Source organism: Leptodactylus fuscus, chromosome 5 (genome assembly GCF_031893055.1).
Source record: "Leptodactylus fuscus isolate aLepFus1 chromosome 5, aLepFus1.hap2, whole genome shotgun sequence".
Lineage (NCBI taxonomy): Eukaryota > Metazoa > Chordata > Amphibia > Anura > Leptodactylidae > Leptodactylus > Leptodactylus fuscus.
The window spans coordinates 69,493,023-69,511,908 of record NC_134269.1 but is presented as its reverse complement, the minus strand read 5'-3'; the positions used below and the strand labels follow the sequence as shown (position 1 = coordinate 69,511,908).

Sequence of the window (18,886 nt, the reverse complement as noted above, 5' to 3'; positions counted from 1 at the left end):
ATGATGCTAATATCCCATGTACTGAATACTCCTGACCACATGATTGGAAATACGTGATCGCTGAAGTATTAGAAAGAGTCCCGTGTCCCCTGTGTACATGAAGCAGCATATAGCTGATAGATGCTATGTCTATGCCAACAACTTCCCAATGGTAGGAAATGTGAAAGAAAAGCAACCTGTACATATTACTGTCACCCCTATATACACTTGGCCTACAAAAACTTATAGAACCCATGGCTTATTTATTTGATTAAAGAAAATATGTTCAGTTACATATATATTAAATGTGGCTTGTCATGATAGACCGCATTGGTTATTTTACATAAATTCTATATCTAGTCTAGAATCAACACAGCCATGTCCAGGAATAATTTATATTAGCCTTGATCCAAATATTCTTTCATTTGAAGATTTGCATAGTGCCATGTGTTCTGACTTACATTAGCAGATGTACTAAATAGCAATTATTCAATCTCCATAAATCACAGACCACACTGTGTGTATTTATATGTGGATATCTTCAATATTAGAACTGCTGGCTTCCAATTAAAAAGAAATCTCCTTACATGAGTGTGCACAAGACATAAACTCCTCTAAGCCATCTTAATTGCAGTAGGATACTCGAAGGCTCCCATCTGCGGTCGTATAATGTTCATTTACATAAAAAACATACCCGTCCCAACGTTTTATGGCACTATTAAGTTAGTAATTGGAACATTCATACAGTTCAATGGATTGTGACAGCTGGTAATGAATATTGCTTCACTCATTTTCTGCCTTTATTATTTTTATTATATTATTTTTATGGCTCTGAAGTTAAAACAATTAACTCTACTCCACGTGGGTGTATGTGCCGCAGTATCCACCACACTTGGGGTCAGGCACTGGAGGCTTGGACTTCTGGATATCCCTCTGAGGAAGGGCACTTGTCATTTATATAATAGAAACTGCATTGGGGGGGGTGCTACTCTTGTCTCCATGTACTGTGCATGTCATAATATACAGGTTAAGGTTCTAGTATAATATAAAGCGTGTTTTTGGTGGGTCTATGGAGTCTAGCACCTTCCCCATGCATATTCAACTGCCATCACAGTGTTACAGAGCGCATTACACTGATAAACATACCTTGGTTATATATGTCACGTTTATAGATTTGGAGAAAAAACAACGTTGAAGACTTATGCAAATGAGGAAGTTGGTGCACTAAGGGCGGGCCTTCAGATTTTGCAGTTCTGACCTGTAACATCTCCTGGCTGTACCACCCAGTGTAATGAGGCTTGATCTTTCCAATGCTATGACATCACCCATCCTACTTAAGCAGCAGAGCAGTGCTTTCAGGACCCCAAGTGCACCAAACTCCAAATCTACATAAAATGTCAAAGTTGTCTTTTCTCCAAGTCTAGAAAAGACATATCTTACAAAGGAATGATGTTTATCACTGTAACATGCTCTGTAACAGTGGTAGAAGTTGAATATTGTTGGGGGAAATACTAGATTCCCTTTAAGGAATGTGTCTGCAGAATTCAAAGTTCTAAATTTTACAATACCCATGCTAAAATAGCATTCAATGAAAGTGAACTAGGCAGGATATTAAAAAAAATTCTATTTTATTACATTTACTGGCCGTTTTTGAACCGCTAACTAATAGCGATATAATAGTGATATCAAAGGGACAATGTGACTACGATTAATGTTGACATATTCAGTGCACTCGCCACAATCATCAGACAGCTCGCAATATCCCATAAGGCCACAGTCAGGATGAGTGCTATTCTACAGATATAATACTGAACCTCTAATGCACCTGAAATGAAAATGTCAATTTGTACTAAACATACATTTGTGCATTTCTCAACCACACTGGTACCCCCTATATAAACTCAGTTAGTAGGGACAAGTTAAAAGATTCCTATGTATATGGTAGATTATTATATCATCATATCACTAAGATCTGAAGATTAATGTGCCCTCTCCTTCTCACCCATTCCTGCGCTTTGCTGTGAGTCTGCCATTGCTTAAACTCTTTGGCTAGACTGTAATAGACTGTAAGCATTTTGGTACGTTCATTAATTGCTCATGGAGCCAGTGGTGCTTGGTCGCCTGATAACAGCGAGGACTGGCCCATTGGGCAACGTTTTGATGGCAGTCCAAGCTTCAAACCGAGTGAGGCCTTGTAGGCTGATATTTCCCAACTGCAGTAATTCATCTCCTGGCTGAACAGCATCGTTCTTGTCTGACACACCTAGAAAAACAAACATCTGTGAGTGAAATGTCAAGGTCCATATTACAACTACATTTTCACTGGTAGACACTGGTTCTAGCAAGTGCTATTGAGCTGTATATAAAGGTAAAACTGCAGAGAAGTTATGTCTTAGGCTGGGGCAGGGGCGTAACTTGAGGGGGTGCAGAGGGTGCAGTCACACTGGGGCCCAGGAGGCTTAGGGCACCCATAAGCGCTGGCATCAGTATTGAGATTGCAGCTTCCATCTGGTCCATAAGCCAAGGAGACCCACAGATTACCCCTAACCACACTAAGGCTGATTAAACTCCTTAGCACCCGTAATCATCACTATCAAGAATTCACTGTAGGGATGAGATAGAGGATCTCTGACAAAAGATTGCACCAGGGTCCACAAGACTTTAGTTACACCACTGGGCTGGGTGGTTGTAGACTAGCTCTGATCCCATGTGGAAGTTTTCACAGTCCTATATGTAACCAGTATGTCAGTATGTCAAAATTTTGCAGCAACCTATTGGGAATTGTAAAAGAAATAAATGTGTGAGCAGACTATTGGGTGCGGTAATGCACCCCTATAGCAAAGCTGAGCACAGAGAAGGGCTGAGGCAGAGGGGACCAGACCCAGCAAATTCCAACCACACTTTGCAGAAAAATATGCGCAGAGGAAATGCTGCGATCTCCAAAACTGTTGTCTTCTGAAAACAGGTTGTTGTTATTTTTATAACCAGGAATTGCTGCTGGTGTTATTGTTTGAGTGACCAGCAAACTCTTCAACTATATAACAATTCTAGAATAAAACAAGATAGGAATTTGTTAGCCATCAGACAGATCAGATATCTTGATCCTTTTTCATTCCTCTTCCCAGTTAGAAGGGGGTGGATTTCTCTCAACCAATTATTAATACATCAAATTTAGGGACTAATCTGAGATTTTACAGATCAAATAATTTAAAGTTACATTTTATTTTGTATAACTATAATATGTCCTATAGAAAAGGTAAATTGTTACCAATAGGCAAAATGAGTATGTAGTTAACCTATCCCCACACCTATAGGAATATAGTAACTAGGCGCTCCCAAAAAAGAACTGAAACTTCTGGACAGATTTTAACATTAACCAGTTGTAACCACATGATGTTATATGTTGTATAGGAATATAATCCATAAACAATACCAGTTAGTAATAGAGGCAGGCAGTATATATTGTGTGTGTGCTCATGCTGCATTTCGCAGTCTCATATACTGCCACTTCTTAAAGCGAGAGCGATCACAGTTATTTAAGGGGAACAAACCTCTGCAGTTCTATTATGATCAGGGCACATACAGATGAGGAAGGGGAAAAAAACTTGATATAGCAAAAAACATGACAGAGACTGTTATCTCTTTTGAGGTCAGCAAGTAAGGAAGTTGGGTGGACTTTTACAGAAGTCACCACATTCATAGAAAAGCCCTGCATGTGCACCCTACATTGCAACAAATGAAAAGCTGACTTGTTATTATTCCCTTTCTTTCTGCTGAAAACAATGTTGTAGGATGAGGGTCAGTGCTGTTCTTAGAGAACTGGACAAGCCTGGTATACGCTCCGCTCATTCTGAACATAAAAGTCGTTCAGAATGAGCGCGTAAAAACCAGCTCCCATTGACTTGAATGGGTGCCGGCATATGGAAATCAATGGTAGGCTTTTTTCCCTATTGCTTTCAATGTGAAAAAGCTGTATTTTGCTGGCTAGGTATACAACTGCCCTCTAGTGGTTACTATTACAAATGTCATGCAAAGCATTCAAATATATTGTCACAAAATATCTTATGCGACTTAATTGTTTTTATTGTAAATTTACTACATTTATTGTAAGTGTACTACATGTCAGGGTAGAGCAGATCCCTCACTGAACAGAGGGGTAGGAAACAAGATTAGGATAGTGTTGACCATGAAAAATAGGTTATTTTTTTAGCCAATTTTAATCTAAACAGTTTGCATATGTCTTTTATTGGCAGACTGCATGTATTGGTATTGTAATCTCACAAAGTACTGCAAGTTTTTTTTTTACATCCATAAAACCTGGCTTTTACACTCTCTCCTCTTTACAGCACAGCTCATACTATATCAGTGCTATTAAAGGTAATGGCATATACTCACCTTTGAATATCCTGTTAATGACAATAGGCTTGTCTCCATTAACAGAGCCTTTTCCTCCTTCTAAACTAAATCCTAGACCGGACAAATGCTTCTCAAGGGTAACAGTCATTGTGGAACCTACACTGTCTGAATCTGTCAGAAATGAGGGAATATATTCTATTAGAAATGCATAACATGTTATATACAGTTATTTCATGTACAAATCATTCCTGATGACATGGAAAACATAATAGTAAAATAATTCTTATCAGCACTGGAAGTAGTAATAGTGGTAGATCTATTGCCAATGGTCTATTGCAATGAGAGGCTAATTAGTGGTTGCCTCAAGGCAATAGTCACATTATCAGGGCTGACTTCCTAAAACCGTTTAACTTCAGGCAGTAATAACTAGAGAGTCTACATAAATGCTAGACTGTCTAGTTTAGGCCCGGTTCACATCTGCGTTTGGGTTTCCGTTTGGGGAGTCCACTTGGGGACCCCCTGAATGGAAACCTATATGCATAAAAAATCAGTTACCAAAGGAAACCACACGGACCCCATAGGCTATAATAGGGTCTGTGTGGTTTCCTGCAAGCAGCACTCTTCTCTCCACATGTTTCATGCGGAAACCACATGGACACCATTATAGCCTATGAAGTCCTCGAGTTTAATTAGGTAACCACTTTTTTATGCATATAGGTTTCCGTTTGGAGGGTCTCCAAGCGAACTTCCCTAATGGAAACCCGAATGCAGATGTGAACCAGGCCTTAAGTACATGCCACCTCTTAGCAGATTGTTGCATCTTGATCCCTGCCCAGTTCCCCTTCCCCTCTAAACCCAACTACTTGTCAAGCTGGGATTAAAAGCCATTAAGACTAAAGTCCCACGTTTCAGAAACACTATGTTTTAAAGTACCATCAAAGTGAATGAGATTCTGGCTAATCCCATCCACACATTGCAGAAAAAAAAACACAGCATGTCAATTATAACTGCGGAAATGCTGCCATTTTACCTATAGGTTTAATAAGGGAAGAAAATATGGAGAGAAAAACACAGCAAAAACGTGCTTAGAAACGCTTTAGAAAAAAACGTGATGTGTTTCCACTGTAGTTTTTTTCCTGCATTCCGCAACATGGGGCTTTAGCCTTGAACACATAGCTTTTGGCCCAAACTAAGCCAGAATTCTGATGCATTTTAGCTTAGAATTTCCTCCCCATTGTTTCACTTCTCTATAATATGGAGAATAATCGAGCCATTTTGGTGTAATGATCATGGTTAACTCTTCACTTACTTGATAGTGATGAGTCATCTGAGATGCCACAGAAATCAGTTGTTTCTATAGATTGTCCTCCATCTTTTTCCTTCTTTATTACAATGACAGCTTGTCTGGGGTGACGAGCCTGGCGCAGAATCCCTATAGCATCATTATGGCTGACGCCTTTCAATGATTTCCCATTAATAGACAAAACTTTATCTCCTTTTTGTATTGTTCCCTCCTGAGCAGTCAGTCCATCGGGGAAAACTCGGTGTACCTGAATCAGGAATAGTGTTCACTTTAGTGAAAAGATTGTAAGATAGGTCAAAACATAAGGCACATTAGTCTGTATTACTTGGCCAAAAACATATAGTGACCTCTTCTAATTTCATTACTATTTATTGTAAAGCAACATTAATCTAGAAATCTTGTAGACAGATGTGAGAGCAGCAGACAATAGGAGTGCAAAGAATGAGGTCTTGGGAAGAGTTTGGATTACATGTGGGGGAAGCAACATAAGGTTAGGTCAAAGATATATGGACCGACTGCTGTCAAGTGCATAAAATCAAAGAATACAACCTGCCATCATAGAATACCACCTACCATCATAGGTTACCATCTTCCATAACAGGATACCACATGCCATCATAAAATACCACCCATCATAGAATACCACCTACCATCATAGAATACCACCTACCATCATAGGTTACCATCTTCCATAATAGGATACCACATGCCATCATAGAATACCACCCATCATAGAATACCACCTGCCATCATAGAATACCAACTACCATCATAGAAAAGCACCTGTCATCATAGAATACCACCTACCATCATAGAATACCACCTACCATCATAGGTTACCATCTTCCATAATAGGATACCACATGCCATCATAGAATACCACCTGCCATCATAAAATACCACCCATCATAGAATACCACCTGCCATCATAGAATACCAACTACCATCATAGAAAAGCACCTGTCATCATAGAATACCACCTACCATCATAGAATACCACCTGCCATCATAGAATACCACCTACCATCCAGTGGCATAACTAGGAATGGTGGGGCCCCGTGGCGAACTTTTGACATGCCCCCCCCCCTAACTGACACCGACGTCGAAGACCATGACCGCCCCCCTTCTCCGCATTCCTGCGCGCTCTATTATGTCCCATAGTGGCCCCTGCACACAGTATTATGTCCCATAGTGGCCCCTGCACACAGTATTATGTCCCTTAGTGGCCCCTGCACACAGTATTATGTCTCTCAGTGGCCCCTACACACAGTATTATCCCCCATAGTGGCCCCTGCACACAGTATTATGCCCCACTGTGGACACCCATAAACAATTATTATACTCTGGGGTCTTTTCAGACCCAGGGGGGATAAAAAATAAAAAAAAAACACTGTTAACTCACCTATCTCCCGGCTCCGCTGCAGTCCTCCGCTGTCGGCCTCCGCTGTAGTCCATCTTCTATGACGTCAGACGTTACATGACCCGGGACGCAGGCCGGGGTCATGTGACGTCAGAGACGTCAGACGACTAGGCCCGAAGCCTGCCCGATTTGTGGAGAGGTAAGTAACAGTGTTTTTTATGTTTCTTACCTATCCCTGCCCTCCAATCATTATACATTTTATATAAAAGATGTTCAGAAAATTAAATAAAAACACATACCGTGATTTCCTTATTTTCCAGATCAACTCCACCTGCAAGACTGAAACCTAGACCAGCGCCTTCCTCCTTGTGCAGAACCACTACATGGATGTCATCAAATTGCTGTAATAGAGGAATATACAAAAATAAGATTATACATTACTGCAAATCTTAAAGCAGGTGGCATGAGAAAATATGAAAGTAAGCCTAAATGTTGCAGTGCCAGGAACAATAAAGTACAAATGGCTGACCATTGCAGCACATATAGGCGGAAGCAGTGGCGTAACTACCACCATAGCAGCGGTAGCAGCTGCCACAGGGCCCGGGACATTAGGGGCCCGGTGACAGCTGCTACTGCTGCTATCATTATGCTCGGAGGTCTTTTCGGACCCCCGAGTATAATGATCGGGGCCCCCTGCTGGTGGAATACTTTCCACCAACAGGGGGCCCCGAAGCTGCTGCAACGGAGACACAGGAGCTGCAGGTCTGGCTCCTGTCAGCGCTGCAGGACGCTCTCCCTCTCTCCCCCCTCCCTTTCTCTGCTGTCCTCTGCCCACCAATGAGAGGAGGAGGCGGGGCTTATCCCTGCCGAGCTCCTGCACAGAAGAGAAGAGGAAGAAGCTGCTCTAGGAAAATGAAACTGAAGCTACACAGGTACGTACTGGGGTTACTATACTTATTACTATCAGGCATTTGGGGGGATTACTTGTGTTTTACTAACTCCATGTGCCTCATAGTAATAGCAGTTAACCCCATCATCTCCCTCACATTAACCCCTGTTTGCCTCACCATAAGAGTTACTGATATGTGAGACATTTGGGGGTAATAGTAATGAAGATACTTTATTATTACCTCCATGTCTCTCACATATCAGTAACTCTTATGTGAGGTACACAAGGCTTAATGTGAGGGACATGATAGGGTTAACTGTTATTAATACAAGGCACATGGAGTTACTAAATTGTAATGCACAGGACCAGATTTTTTTTTATCCACAATTTGTCCTGGTATAGCGGTCAGCGGTGACAGTATTTAGTCCTGTAGGGGCCACTATGGGACATAATACTGTGTGCAGGGGCCACTATGGGACATAATACTGTGTGCAGGGGCCACTATTGGGTATAATACTGTGTGCAGGGGCCACTAAGGGACATAATACTGTGTGCAGGGGACACTATGGGACATAATAGAGCGCGCAGGAATGCGTAGGAGGGACTCGGTTGAGATCTTCGGTGTCGGGGGGGCCCCATGTCAAAAGTTCGCCACGGGGCCCCGCCATTCCTAGTTACGCCACTGGGCGGAAGACAATCGCACTGTTTAATAATGTGAAAAGCCACAAGAAGTATCGTCAGTGTTCCTCGTGTTGTCAAGCTATATATATGTTTTCACACATATTGCTAATATAACAGAAACTTGACTATATTTACAGTTGTGGCAAAGATAAATTTCCAGTTTGAGCACTTTTTAACTTTGGTTTCTCGGTGGTGTTTTTTGTGTTTTTTTCAAGCTGCAGAACGTTATCAGATAAAAGTTAAAGGGTTTGTCCTGTTATGGACACTTATCTCTTATCCACTGGACAGTAAAAAAGGGTCCTATCACAGGGGAGCCCAATTGCTGGTTCCCCTAGTGATCAGGAGGACATGGGTCTGAAAGTTCCCCTAAGGCCTCCTCCTGACTGGAGTGCCAGTGTGCTTGTGTGACCGTCACTCTATTCACTTCTATAGGACTGCCAGGACTATATTCTCCAGCAGTGCCTGCAGCCCCACAGAATTGACTACAACACTCAAAAGGGAGGCCTTAGGGGGACTTCCAGTCCCCTGTCTTCCTAATCACTGGGGCACCCAACAATCAGGCCCCCAGTGATTGGACACTGATCCCCTGTTTTGGGGATAGGAAATAAATGTTCATAACGGGACAATCCCTTTAAATAGTCCTACATCTGTAGCTGTCTGTAGTAAGTGTTACTTTTGCTAATACACTATTTTTATGTACTATATGCATTATATATTGTATAATATATATTTTTTGTTATACTAAGAGCACTGAACTGTTTGAATTTTTGGCAAAGCCATTTAAAGACCCTCCTATCACTTCCGATTTGATTCTATAGATTACAGGGGTATCTAACCTTATAACTAATTGAAGTGTTTTACCCAATACATCACTTTATCTATCTTGCTCTATTTGGTAGATACTGCTGGTATCTCTTCAGCCTAGATTCACATCTGTGTTCTAGTCTCTGTAGGATGCAGATTCTGTGCAGGATTTTTATCTCCACTGGTTTCAGTATAAGGGTGCATGCACACTACGTAACGCCGGGCGTGTATGAGAGCCGTACACGCCGGCGTTACAGCAGGGCTGCCGAACACTTCCCATTCACTTCAATGGGAGCGCTCGTAAACGCCGCTGTTACGAGCACTCCCATTGAAGTGAATGGGAAGTGTTCGGCAGTCTGCCGTAATGCCGGCGTGTACGGCTCTCATACACGCCCGGCGTTACGTAGTGTGCATGCACCCTAAAACTGGCGGAAACCCAATGGACCCCATTATAGTCTATGGGATCTGCAGGTAACCGCTTTTTTTAGCAGAAGGGCTCTTCGTCTTTTGGGTGCCCGTGCAGACCCGAACGATGAAGAGCTGAACGCTAGTGTGAACCTAGCGTCAGTGTTTACAGCTCATTGCCTAGGTTTCAGACCACCTCAATGGTTGGGCTGGTGATGTCAGTCCCTGTTCTTAGCTACCTCAATTAACTTCTTTTCACTGTGTTTGACAGCAAATGGAGCAATCTATTAACTCTGCACTGTACTTAGCTGCTGAACCCCAATGAGGATTAGAACAGTGCTGAGTAGCACCTCTGTTATCTCTGTATGTAAATCCAGAGATAATAGTGTGCAGTTTCCCCTGCACTGTCCATCACACAGCTAAGTCTGCCCACCACCTTCTCGCTGAAACCAGGAAGTGAAGGTGAGACAAGACAGTAAAGCAGTTGAAACACATCGATGAAGTGTTTAGATTTATGATTTTTTACACAGTGACAAAAAAAAATTGCAAAGTATTACATAAAAAATTACCTTCAGTGTTTTCTCATCCAGTCCTTTAACTTCCTCTATTAGTTGCATCAGTTCTTCCAGAGGAAGTAGAGAAATGACGGACTGTCCCGCACTCAGACTTGTAGGGGGCAGAGAAAGTGACTGCCCTGATAGCTTCTCTTCTTTCTCGCTTTCTGCCTGTCCCACTCTGTACTCCCTCAGTTCAGAAAGGCTTTAAGAAGAGAGAATATAACTTGTAGCAGAATGGTTTTTAACAAGTATAAGCAATGTTATTTACAGAGAAGTTGGTGGAGAGCTTATGACACAGATCTTTTCTCCTTCTTCAGTGCCCACTAGAACAATTTGCCATGATGGCAGAAGCAGGTAACATTTACCCAAATTTCATGTCAGGGCATAGAATTGAGGTTGAGAGTACCCACTACCCACAGGTTAAAATAGGTTTTCTGACAGCGTAAAAATAAGGAAGAGCAACTAAATGTTCATGAATGTTCATCAGACCCCCTGCCGATCTTCGATGGATTGCTTATCCTACAGGTAGGTCATCGACATGTAGGCCTGGAAAACCCCTTTAAGGCTAAAGCCCCATGTTGAAGAAGTGCATAATTTTTTGTTGCAGATTTTGCTGCAGTTTTTTGAGCCAAAGCCAAGAATGGCTATAAAAAATGAGGAATATATAGGAAGTTCTTATACATCTCTCTTCTGCTCAATCCACACTCCAGGCTTTGGCTCAAAAAAAACCAAAGTAAAATCGGCAACAAAATAATCTGTGTGTCCGCAATGTGGGATCTCAGCCTATGAGTGGGGCCCATTGTTGCAAAAATGCAGCATTTGGCCGAGGCGGAAATGCAGCGGAAAAAAGATAAAAGATAATCCATATGCAAATGTACTGTCGAGTGCGTGGACGAAGCACCAATTTTGACCTGGAGTTCAGCACATCGAAAACTGTATATTTTTGTATTATGGGAGATGCTGTGTCGACTACAGGTAAAAATGTGTGCTCTAGCAGGTATAGCAATGACATGGGTGCAACGAATAGCTTATTTGCATATGGATTAGAAGCTGATTTACTCAGCAGTAAAATTACACGGTGCCAGTGACAGACCCTACAACAATATATAAATGTAGTAATCCTACCAAATTTCAGCAAATTCCGATCAAATGGGCCGTACATACAAACAAATCAAATAAACTCCTATATTTATATCCCCCAACCTAAACCTATGAATAGCAGCAAAAAAAAGTACAATTAAATTAATAAATGTATTAAATATTCATCATATCAGAGCCAAATAATTTAAAAGATATTAAAATCCCACCAAACATAGGAGGGGAGGAAGTGGTGACTGTTATTTCTGGGTCTATCCAGAAGTGCACAGTATAAGATAATGTATTAATACCTGTGAGAAATTCACAAGTCACACATTTACAAATAGCTTTTGTCTTCTGCTGTCAGCACATTTCAGCCTCTTCTGTATTTATCTCAACGCCAGTAACAAATAGTATTGCTGAAACAACCTGCCGATGTCGGCAAAAATTAGTAGAAGAACAACCATTAACCATCTGTACTCTAGTCTCTACCCACACCATGGGCCCTGTAAATCTGTGCTACCATAACAAATGCATGGGGAGGAGCAGAGAATGACTGCACCATTCTATAATACTGCTCGATGTATATATTTCACCCTGCTAGTCGTGTAGACCTTTCACCCTGCTAGTTATTCCTTATGTAGTTAATAGGAACCCAGGGAACTCTATCAATCAAAAATCCATGACCATCATTCCCAGTCCTTCATTTGCAGTCAGTACTATACTATTTGCCGACCATGTGCCAACACCTAATACTGTCATTATGTGAATCGCCTCATAGGCCACTTATGAATGGTGTCCACACCACTAATAATATGGATAAAGATATAATTTATAAATACCAGAAATATCAGCTGTCATCTGCACTAGAACTCAATTATCACAGTATATAATATTTAACTACTTGTCTTACTTCACTGAAAATCCTGTGTCCAAGTGTTGATTTTCATTTGCTGAAGCTGATACGTTTTCTCCTCCAGTATTGGCCTCAAATTGCCACATATCGCTGCCGTGTATACATGGTGACTGAGGAAAGGATAGCAAGGATTTCATGAGGGCTGAAGACACCTGGTTGCTTATAGAATAGATTTTGCTGCAGTTCTCTGATATGTTGCCATTATCGATGGACGGCGTGGAGGTCAGTGGATAACTCCTTGATCTTTGGCTTGGGGTCTTGAAAGGTAGGGGCTCAGTGAGCTCTGTATAAGAGGAGTGGTGATGTGGTTCATTACTGGTACTGCTGGTCCTTCTTGTACTCAGTAACCTTGGTGGAGAATGTGACTCTCGATTCTCACTCTTGTCCACCGGAGACACCATCGGAGGGTCACTAATTTCTTTTATTTGACTTTCAACTGAGTTGACAGTGACTTTATTGAATGAAACAGTAACACATTCTACCTCCAGTTCCTTGCTAGTAGGCTTTTCATGTTGGGCTGAACTTCGAGCATTGGGTCTGTCATTCCCTTTTTTTGGTGGCTGTGATGTACTAAACGTTTCAAATGAACTTATTCTCTGTTTGATTGAGGATGTCCTATTGGAAATTTGGGGTCTTATACTGTTACTAGATTCCCTTGGCTTTACAAGAGAGGCACTGTCTGATGTTCTTTCTACGTTCTTAGAACTTCTTAAACTCTGACGAAACCAAGCTGGCTTTGGTGCTACTGGTGGGCCTTTCTTGAGGTTACCCACTTCTTCACTTCGGCATGTCTGAGAATTACAGTCCCCAACCTGAGTCTGTTGCTGCCCACATTCTAGTTGAGCAGATCCTGAACTATTCCCTCCGGTGCTGATGCTTCCATCTAGATCCATTAGGCTGTGATCTTCAGATAGTATGGGACTGAATAAATTCTTAATACAGTCAGATATCCGTACCCAAGGATCTTCTGGAGTTGTATCAAGGCTGTAGTCAACACGTGCCTGTCGTCTTAACAGTGGCTTGTGGTGTGATACAATAGGATTTCCTATGGAACACAAGTAAAAGTACTTGTATAATTATGTTAAGGGTACATTTATAGCAAGCTTGTAACATCTATTTCACATATCCTTTTAATGGATGCAAAAAAGAGATACAAACTGATGGCCATCTGCTTACATAGAAATCGTTGCAAAAAAAAGATCCATTTCTGTTCTGTTTACTACACTTTTGTGTACTTTAAAAAAATTTACAGAAAGTGATCCTTTTTTATAACTTTAAAAAAAAAATTGATATCTATACTATATAAACAGATGTCCATCTACAGTATTTACATCTTATTTTGCATGTGCTAAATGTAGTTGCTAAACAAATGTAAAGAACATAATATGAATACACTCTAAACTTCACAATATCTTACGGTGGCCATACACATTACATGAATGATTGCTGGACTTGCCGATTTACGTAGGACTATCTGACATTATAATGTATGTGGTACTGTCCCACTCTCCAATGACAACCAAGTCAGTGTTGTCACATTTAGACACATGGACAATGCTATAACCTTTTAGTTGATCTATTACGTATACCTTTGGAAAATCAAGATTTAACTAGAATTTAGAATATAGTCATTTACAAACACATCAGTAAAAGGTAATACAGCATGGAATTGTAGAAGATGTAGAATGTAGTTTTTATTAAAAGGAAAATGTTTTTGTACCGTGTTAACCAGTGGGTAGGAAATATAAAAAACAAAAAAACTTGAGAGTCTTCAGTAGATGATACCTTTTTTAATGGCTAACTCATAATGATGACAGATTATAATGTTTTCAAGCTCTCGGCTTCTTCCTCAGATATATCTAAAAACAATTTCTGAAGGCTGTCCTGTTCAACAGGACACTAGGAATACAATTTTAGGAGGGAGGGGGGAAGAGGTTTATTGGTATATACACATAAACAGTTCCACAGTTCCCAGGTTCTTATCAGTTCAGAGTGGATTTATGGCTGTCTCAGTTCAGTGATTTCTGTAGGATGACATGAACCCATGTGAGAGGTTCATCCCATTCTCCAGAGTACTGTAAATCCAGCTTGTACTCATAAATCCGTCTGTTCTTCCTGGATTTAAAATTCCCTCTGAGGACCAAAATTTTCATGTCATTGGTGATATTATGATCTTCATTGCAGAATTGTTTTGACACAGGAAGGTCCATTCTCTGTTCTCTACTTGTATGGCGATGTCAACATCCCACACCAGGACGGTGTAAACGCCTGCCAGTTTTTCATGGAAAAGCAAGGTATGAACGCTGAATTGGTGGTGAAACTGACAAATTTCATCCTCACCCACAATTTACTTTTCTTTTGGTGACTGCATCTATCTACAGCAGACCCGCACCAATAAGCCTCTTCCCCCCTCCCTCCTAAAATTCTATTCCTAGTGTCCTGTTGTACATAAATATGCAGCCTTCAGAAATTGTTTTTAGATATATCTGAAGAAGCCGAGAGCTTTGAAGCGTTATAATCTGTCATCATTATGAGTTAGCCATTAAAAAAAGGTATCATCTACTGAAGACTCTCAAGTTTTTTTGTTTTTATTAAAGTGCACTTGTCATTTCATTTGATTATTCAGTATAAGCTGATATATATACATGAGGATTAATACTATTTATGGTCATTATATGACTTATACAATGCAGCTTTGAGCAATTCCCCCTACTGCAATCTATATCTGGAGCTTGTGGTTCTGTCTGGGGGTGGTGGGTAGAAACTAGCTGCCATTCACTGCTCACAGCAACTGGAGGAGAATCTGCTATAACTGTTTCTGGGAACATGCAGGACATATATAGAGAAGGAATGACATGTAGTGATGTGAAAACAGTGTTTTGGTTGTGATAGTAAGCTTCTGTTCAGTGTTATCTTTTCCTGTATTTCCTGTTAAATAACCCCTCCCCTCTTTATAAACTTCCATAGACATAGGTAATCAGAGTCATGTGACCTGCAGTCTGTCTGGTCAGAGCAGTGCTTTTCACAGTGAACGTCATTTTAGCAAAGGGAGGAGTGCAGGGATGGGCCTGATAAGAACATAAAATAGCTATTTCCTCTGATAAGATATATTATGTCTAGGGGGCAACACGGTGGCTCAGTGGCTAGCACTGCAGCCTTGCAGTGCTTGAGTCCTGGGTTCGAATCCCACCAGGAGCAACCACAGAGTTGAAAAAGGGCATTTTTCAACTCTGTGGTTGCTTCAGCTATCTTTTTCGGTGTGGCCTGCTGGGGGAGCAGTATATCAAACAGGGACAGAAATAGACTTGACAGGCTGATCAGAAGGGACAGCTCTGTCCTGGGGAGCCCCCTGGACCCAGTACAGGTGGTGGGTGACAGGATACTGTCCGTGGTGAGCTCCATGCGGGAGAATAAATCCCACCCCATGTATGAGACCTTGATGGCACTTGGCAGTACTGTATGTGACCATCTGCTTCACCCCAAGTGTGAAAAGGAGCGCTATCGCAAGTCCTTCCTTCCAACCGCGATCAGACGGTATAATCTACATCAGACCAAGCAAAGATCACTCCGCACAGAAAACTAATGATTATGACTATGAAGTCTTTCTTCTTTCTTCTTCTGTATATTACATCTACTTCTTACAACTATTAAGTATCTTATACTCACCTTTATTATTCATCTATGCAAAGTTTATTGAAACAATAATGCCTACTTAAATACTTAGGAATGGGCGACTTTATGCCTTTATGTTACTTATTCAGCATTAGTCCAGGTCCACCATAAATTGCATTGCAAATTATGCCATTAAATTATGTCCAATAAGTGAATTTAGGAGCTGATATTTCAGTATTGGGTGTTGTAGATAGATAGGAACTTACAGTACTTCATTTATAAAGGTTTATATTATATATAGATTCATTCAGTTTATAATACTGGCTCAGGGTGACTTATGAATTTCTTACTGTACATTGCAGCCATAAATTATATCAAAATATGGACTTCGATTATATGCCACCATTTAATTTGTAGCTCTGACATGGGACTGACTTATTAAAAAATGTGTTAACTACAGTTAATACAGTGAAACCTCTTTTAGAGAGGGTTCATTGTATATGTTATATAATGGCTTATAAAATCATACTGCACATTATAATGATACAAGTATTAGATATGTTAATATTTCAATGCAGGGCAGTGTGGTCCGCTCTGTGCAGGACAAAGCTGTGATCAGCCAGTGGCATACCTGTGTCCGGAGACTTTGGTTCACCAGTCGTTGTGTGCGAAGATTCAGTGGAAGATACTGTTGTATCTAACACTCTGTGGGCTGTCATTTGCTGGTTTCCTTTTAGCAACAAGTTTCCTGCTTCCTGTGAAACAATGCAGTCAGTCAAAAACAGAATTATGAAAACCACAAGTTTTCTCAAAGTGCTGTATACAGTGTCTATGAGTCTGAGCAGGCAGGTGCAGGCTGTGATCTGAAGGCTACATATAGATCAGAAATTACTTGCTGTGGCCTTACAAATGCTATTTCCATTGACCCCATGGCTAAATTTTACTGTCATATTGCAGTAGCATACAGCAGCAAAGTAAAATCTAAGAGATCCAGAAATACTCATTGCTATTGTTGGACCTTGCTGTCTGAAGGAACGGAAGCTTGTTGTCTATTTTGACCAAGATACCATCTTTAAAGACTAACTGTTTCAAATATTTTTATACACTTCAGGTGAATAAAAAAAACCTTTGTAATATATCTGATCAGCAGAAAATAGTGTTATCTGCTGTTATCAGCTCCTCACCTGCATGGCAAACTGCTCAGTTCAGTGAAAGAAAATCCATCTTCACTGAACACAAGCTGCATTTCATACAGTCCTATGGAGGGGGGAGGAGGGAGCAGGAAGAGTAGTAAATGAAACAGATATCCTGGATTAGATTACAGAAGGATCTCTCCCTCACCAGAGCTTTATTCACATCTATACAACTCAGTCTTGCTAAGACCTTCTGAAAAACAGTTCTAAAAAGAGAAATAAAATAAAGAAATCTTACTATATTCTCTAACAGCTTGTTCCTCTCTGCTAGCTTCTGCCTCATTGGGCTCCTCCTTCTGCTCCCCTTCCCATAGACCACAATGTAATCTGATTTGTGAGTGAGCTAAACCGCCTTCACAATGATGATTGGTCTCGGTGGAATGAGCAGTTTGCCAGGCAGGAGAGTAGCTCATATTAGCAGACAGAAGCATTTTCTTCTTATATTTCACAAAGTTTCTTATATTCACTTGAACTTTTCATTTGCAAAACAATTTGAACCAACAGTTTTAAAGGTAGTCTGTCAGGTACAAAATGCCTTCCAAACCAGTAATAGTGCAGTGAAGCTGCTTTTAATGGGAGTAGATATTTGTGGTCACAAACCAATGCCTAAGTTTTTATGGATATGCAACTCAGCATTCAAATACACTGGGGGTGGGCCTGATTTGTCAAATTTGCCTATAAACAGCATCAAGTGCTAAAACTTAGTTCTCAAATCCAGTGCCACTCCAGTACCATCCAGTGCCAATCCTTTAGTCATGGTTGACATTTTTAGCCTCTGCCTGTGTCACAACTGTCTGTAGGTAAATCTGGCAAATCAGTCACCGCCCTCAAAGCACTTGATTATTATCTCTGCATTAATACATTGGTTTTGACCACAAATATATGTTTCTCCTTCATTTAAATTATTTTTTAATTATAGAGCACCATTATGTGTCGAGGTAGTGAGTATGGGAGATGCACTGGAAAAATCTTGAAGATGGTAGTGTGATGATAAGGGTAGAATATTGTAGGAGGTCTTAGGAAGATCAGAGGTTACCAGTGGGCAGATAATGGGAGATTAGGTCAGGGTTGTATGGAGGGGAGAAGTTGTGGATGGCTTTGTATGTCAGCATTAACATTTTGAACTCTATTTGCTGGGCGACGGGTAGCCAGTGAAGGAATTAGCAGAGGGGAGCAGCCAGTGAAGCAGTGAAGATCAGGGGGAGAGGTGAATTTATTATTATTATTTATTTATCTAGTGCCATGGTGCTGTACATTATTATATTAATTCCATGGTGCTGTACATTATTATATTAATTCCATGGTGCTGTACATTATATTAATTCCATGGTGCTGTACATTCTTATATTAAATCCATGGTGCTGTACATTCTTATATTAATTCCATGGTGCTGTACAGATATGATACACAAAATATACGAAACAATTATAATACTAACAATGACCGACTGGCACAGTGGGATAGAGGGCCCTGCCCGCAAGGGCTTACAATCTATGGGGGAAGAGGGATAGAGACAGAAGGTGAGGGGGAGACTATTCAGATGATAATGTGGTGACAGTAGGGATATTGGGGATTGGAGGCCTTCCTGAATAGGTGAGTCTTCATGATCTTCTTGAAGCTTGTGATTATGGGTGTCAGTCTTGTGTGTCTTGCTAAGGAGTTCCATACTATGGGGGATATTTAATCAAGCGGCACAGTTTAAGGTGGACTAAAGGGGAGCAAGAGCATTTTCTGGGAGACTGTGGAGAAGGGTG

The 18,886-nt window shown here is 40.8% G+C and overlaps 1 protein-coding gene across 1 annotated transcript in view; it reads right to left on the bottom strand.

Moving 5' to 3' along the window:
- Positions 1–1,412: 1,412 nt before the first annotated feature.
- Positions 1,413–18,886, bottom strand: part of IL16 (interleukin 16) — a 62,234-nt gene continuing 44,760 nt past the window's right edge. Inside the window, exons 14-20 of the mRNA XM_075273371.1 lie at positions 16,571–16,694; positions 12,325–13,372; positions 10,347–10,536; positions 7,298–7,399; positions 5,645–5,885; positions 4,375–4,506; positions 1,413–2,242 (exon numbers count right to left, since the gene is read on the bottom strand). Of these exons, the coding sequence (XP_075129472.1) occupies positions 2,067–2,242; positions 4,375–4,506; positions 5,645–5,885; positions 7,298–7,399; positions 10,347–10,536; positions 12,325–13,372; positions 16,571–16,694 (2,013 nt within the window). The 3' untranslated portion in view covers positions 1,413–2,066. The remainder of the gene's footprint in view (positions 2,243–4,374; positions 4,507–5,644; positions 5,886–7,297; positions 7,400–10,346; positions 10,537–12,324; positions 13,373–16,570; positions 16,695–18,886) is intronic.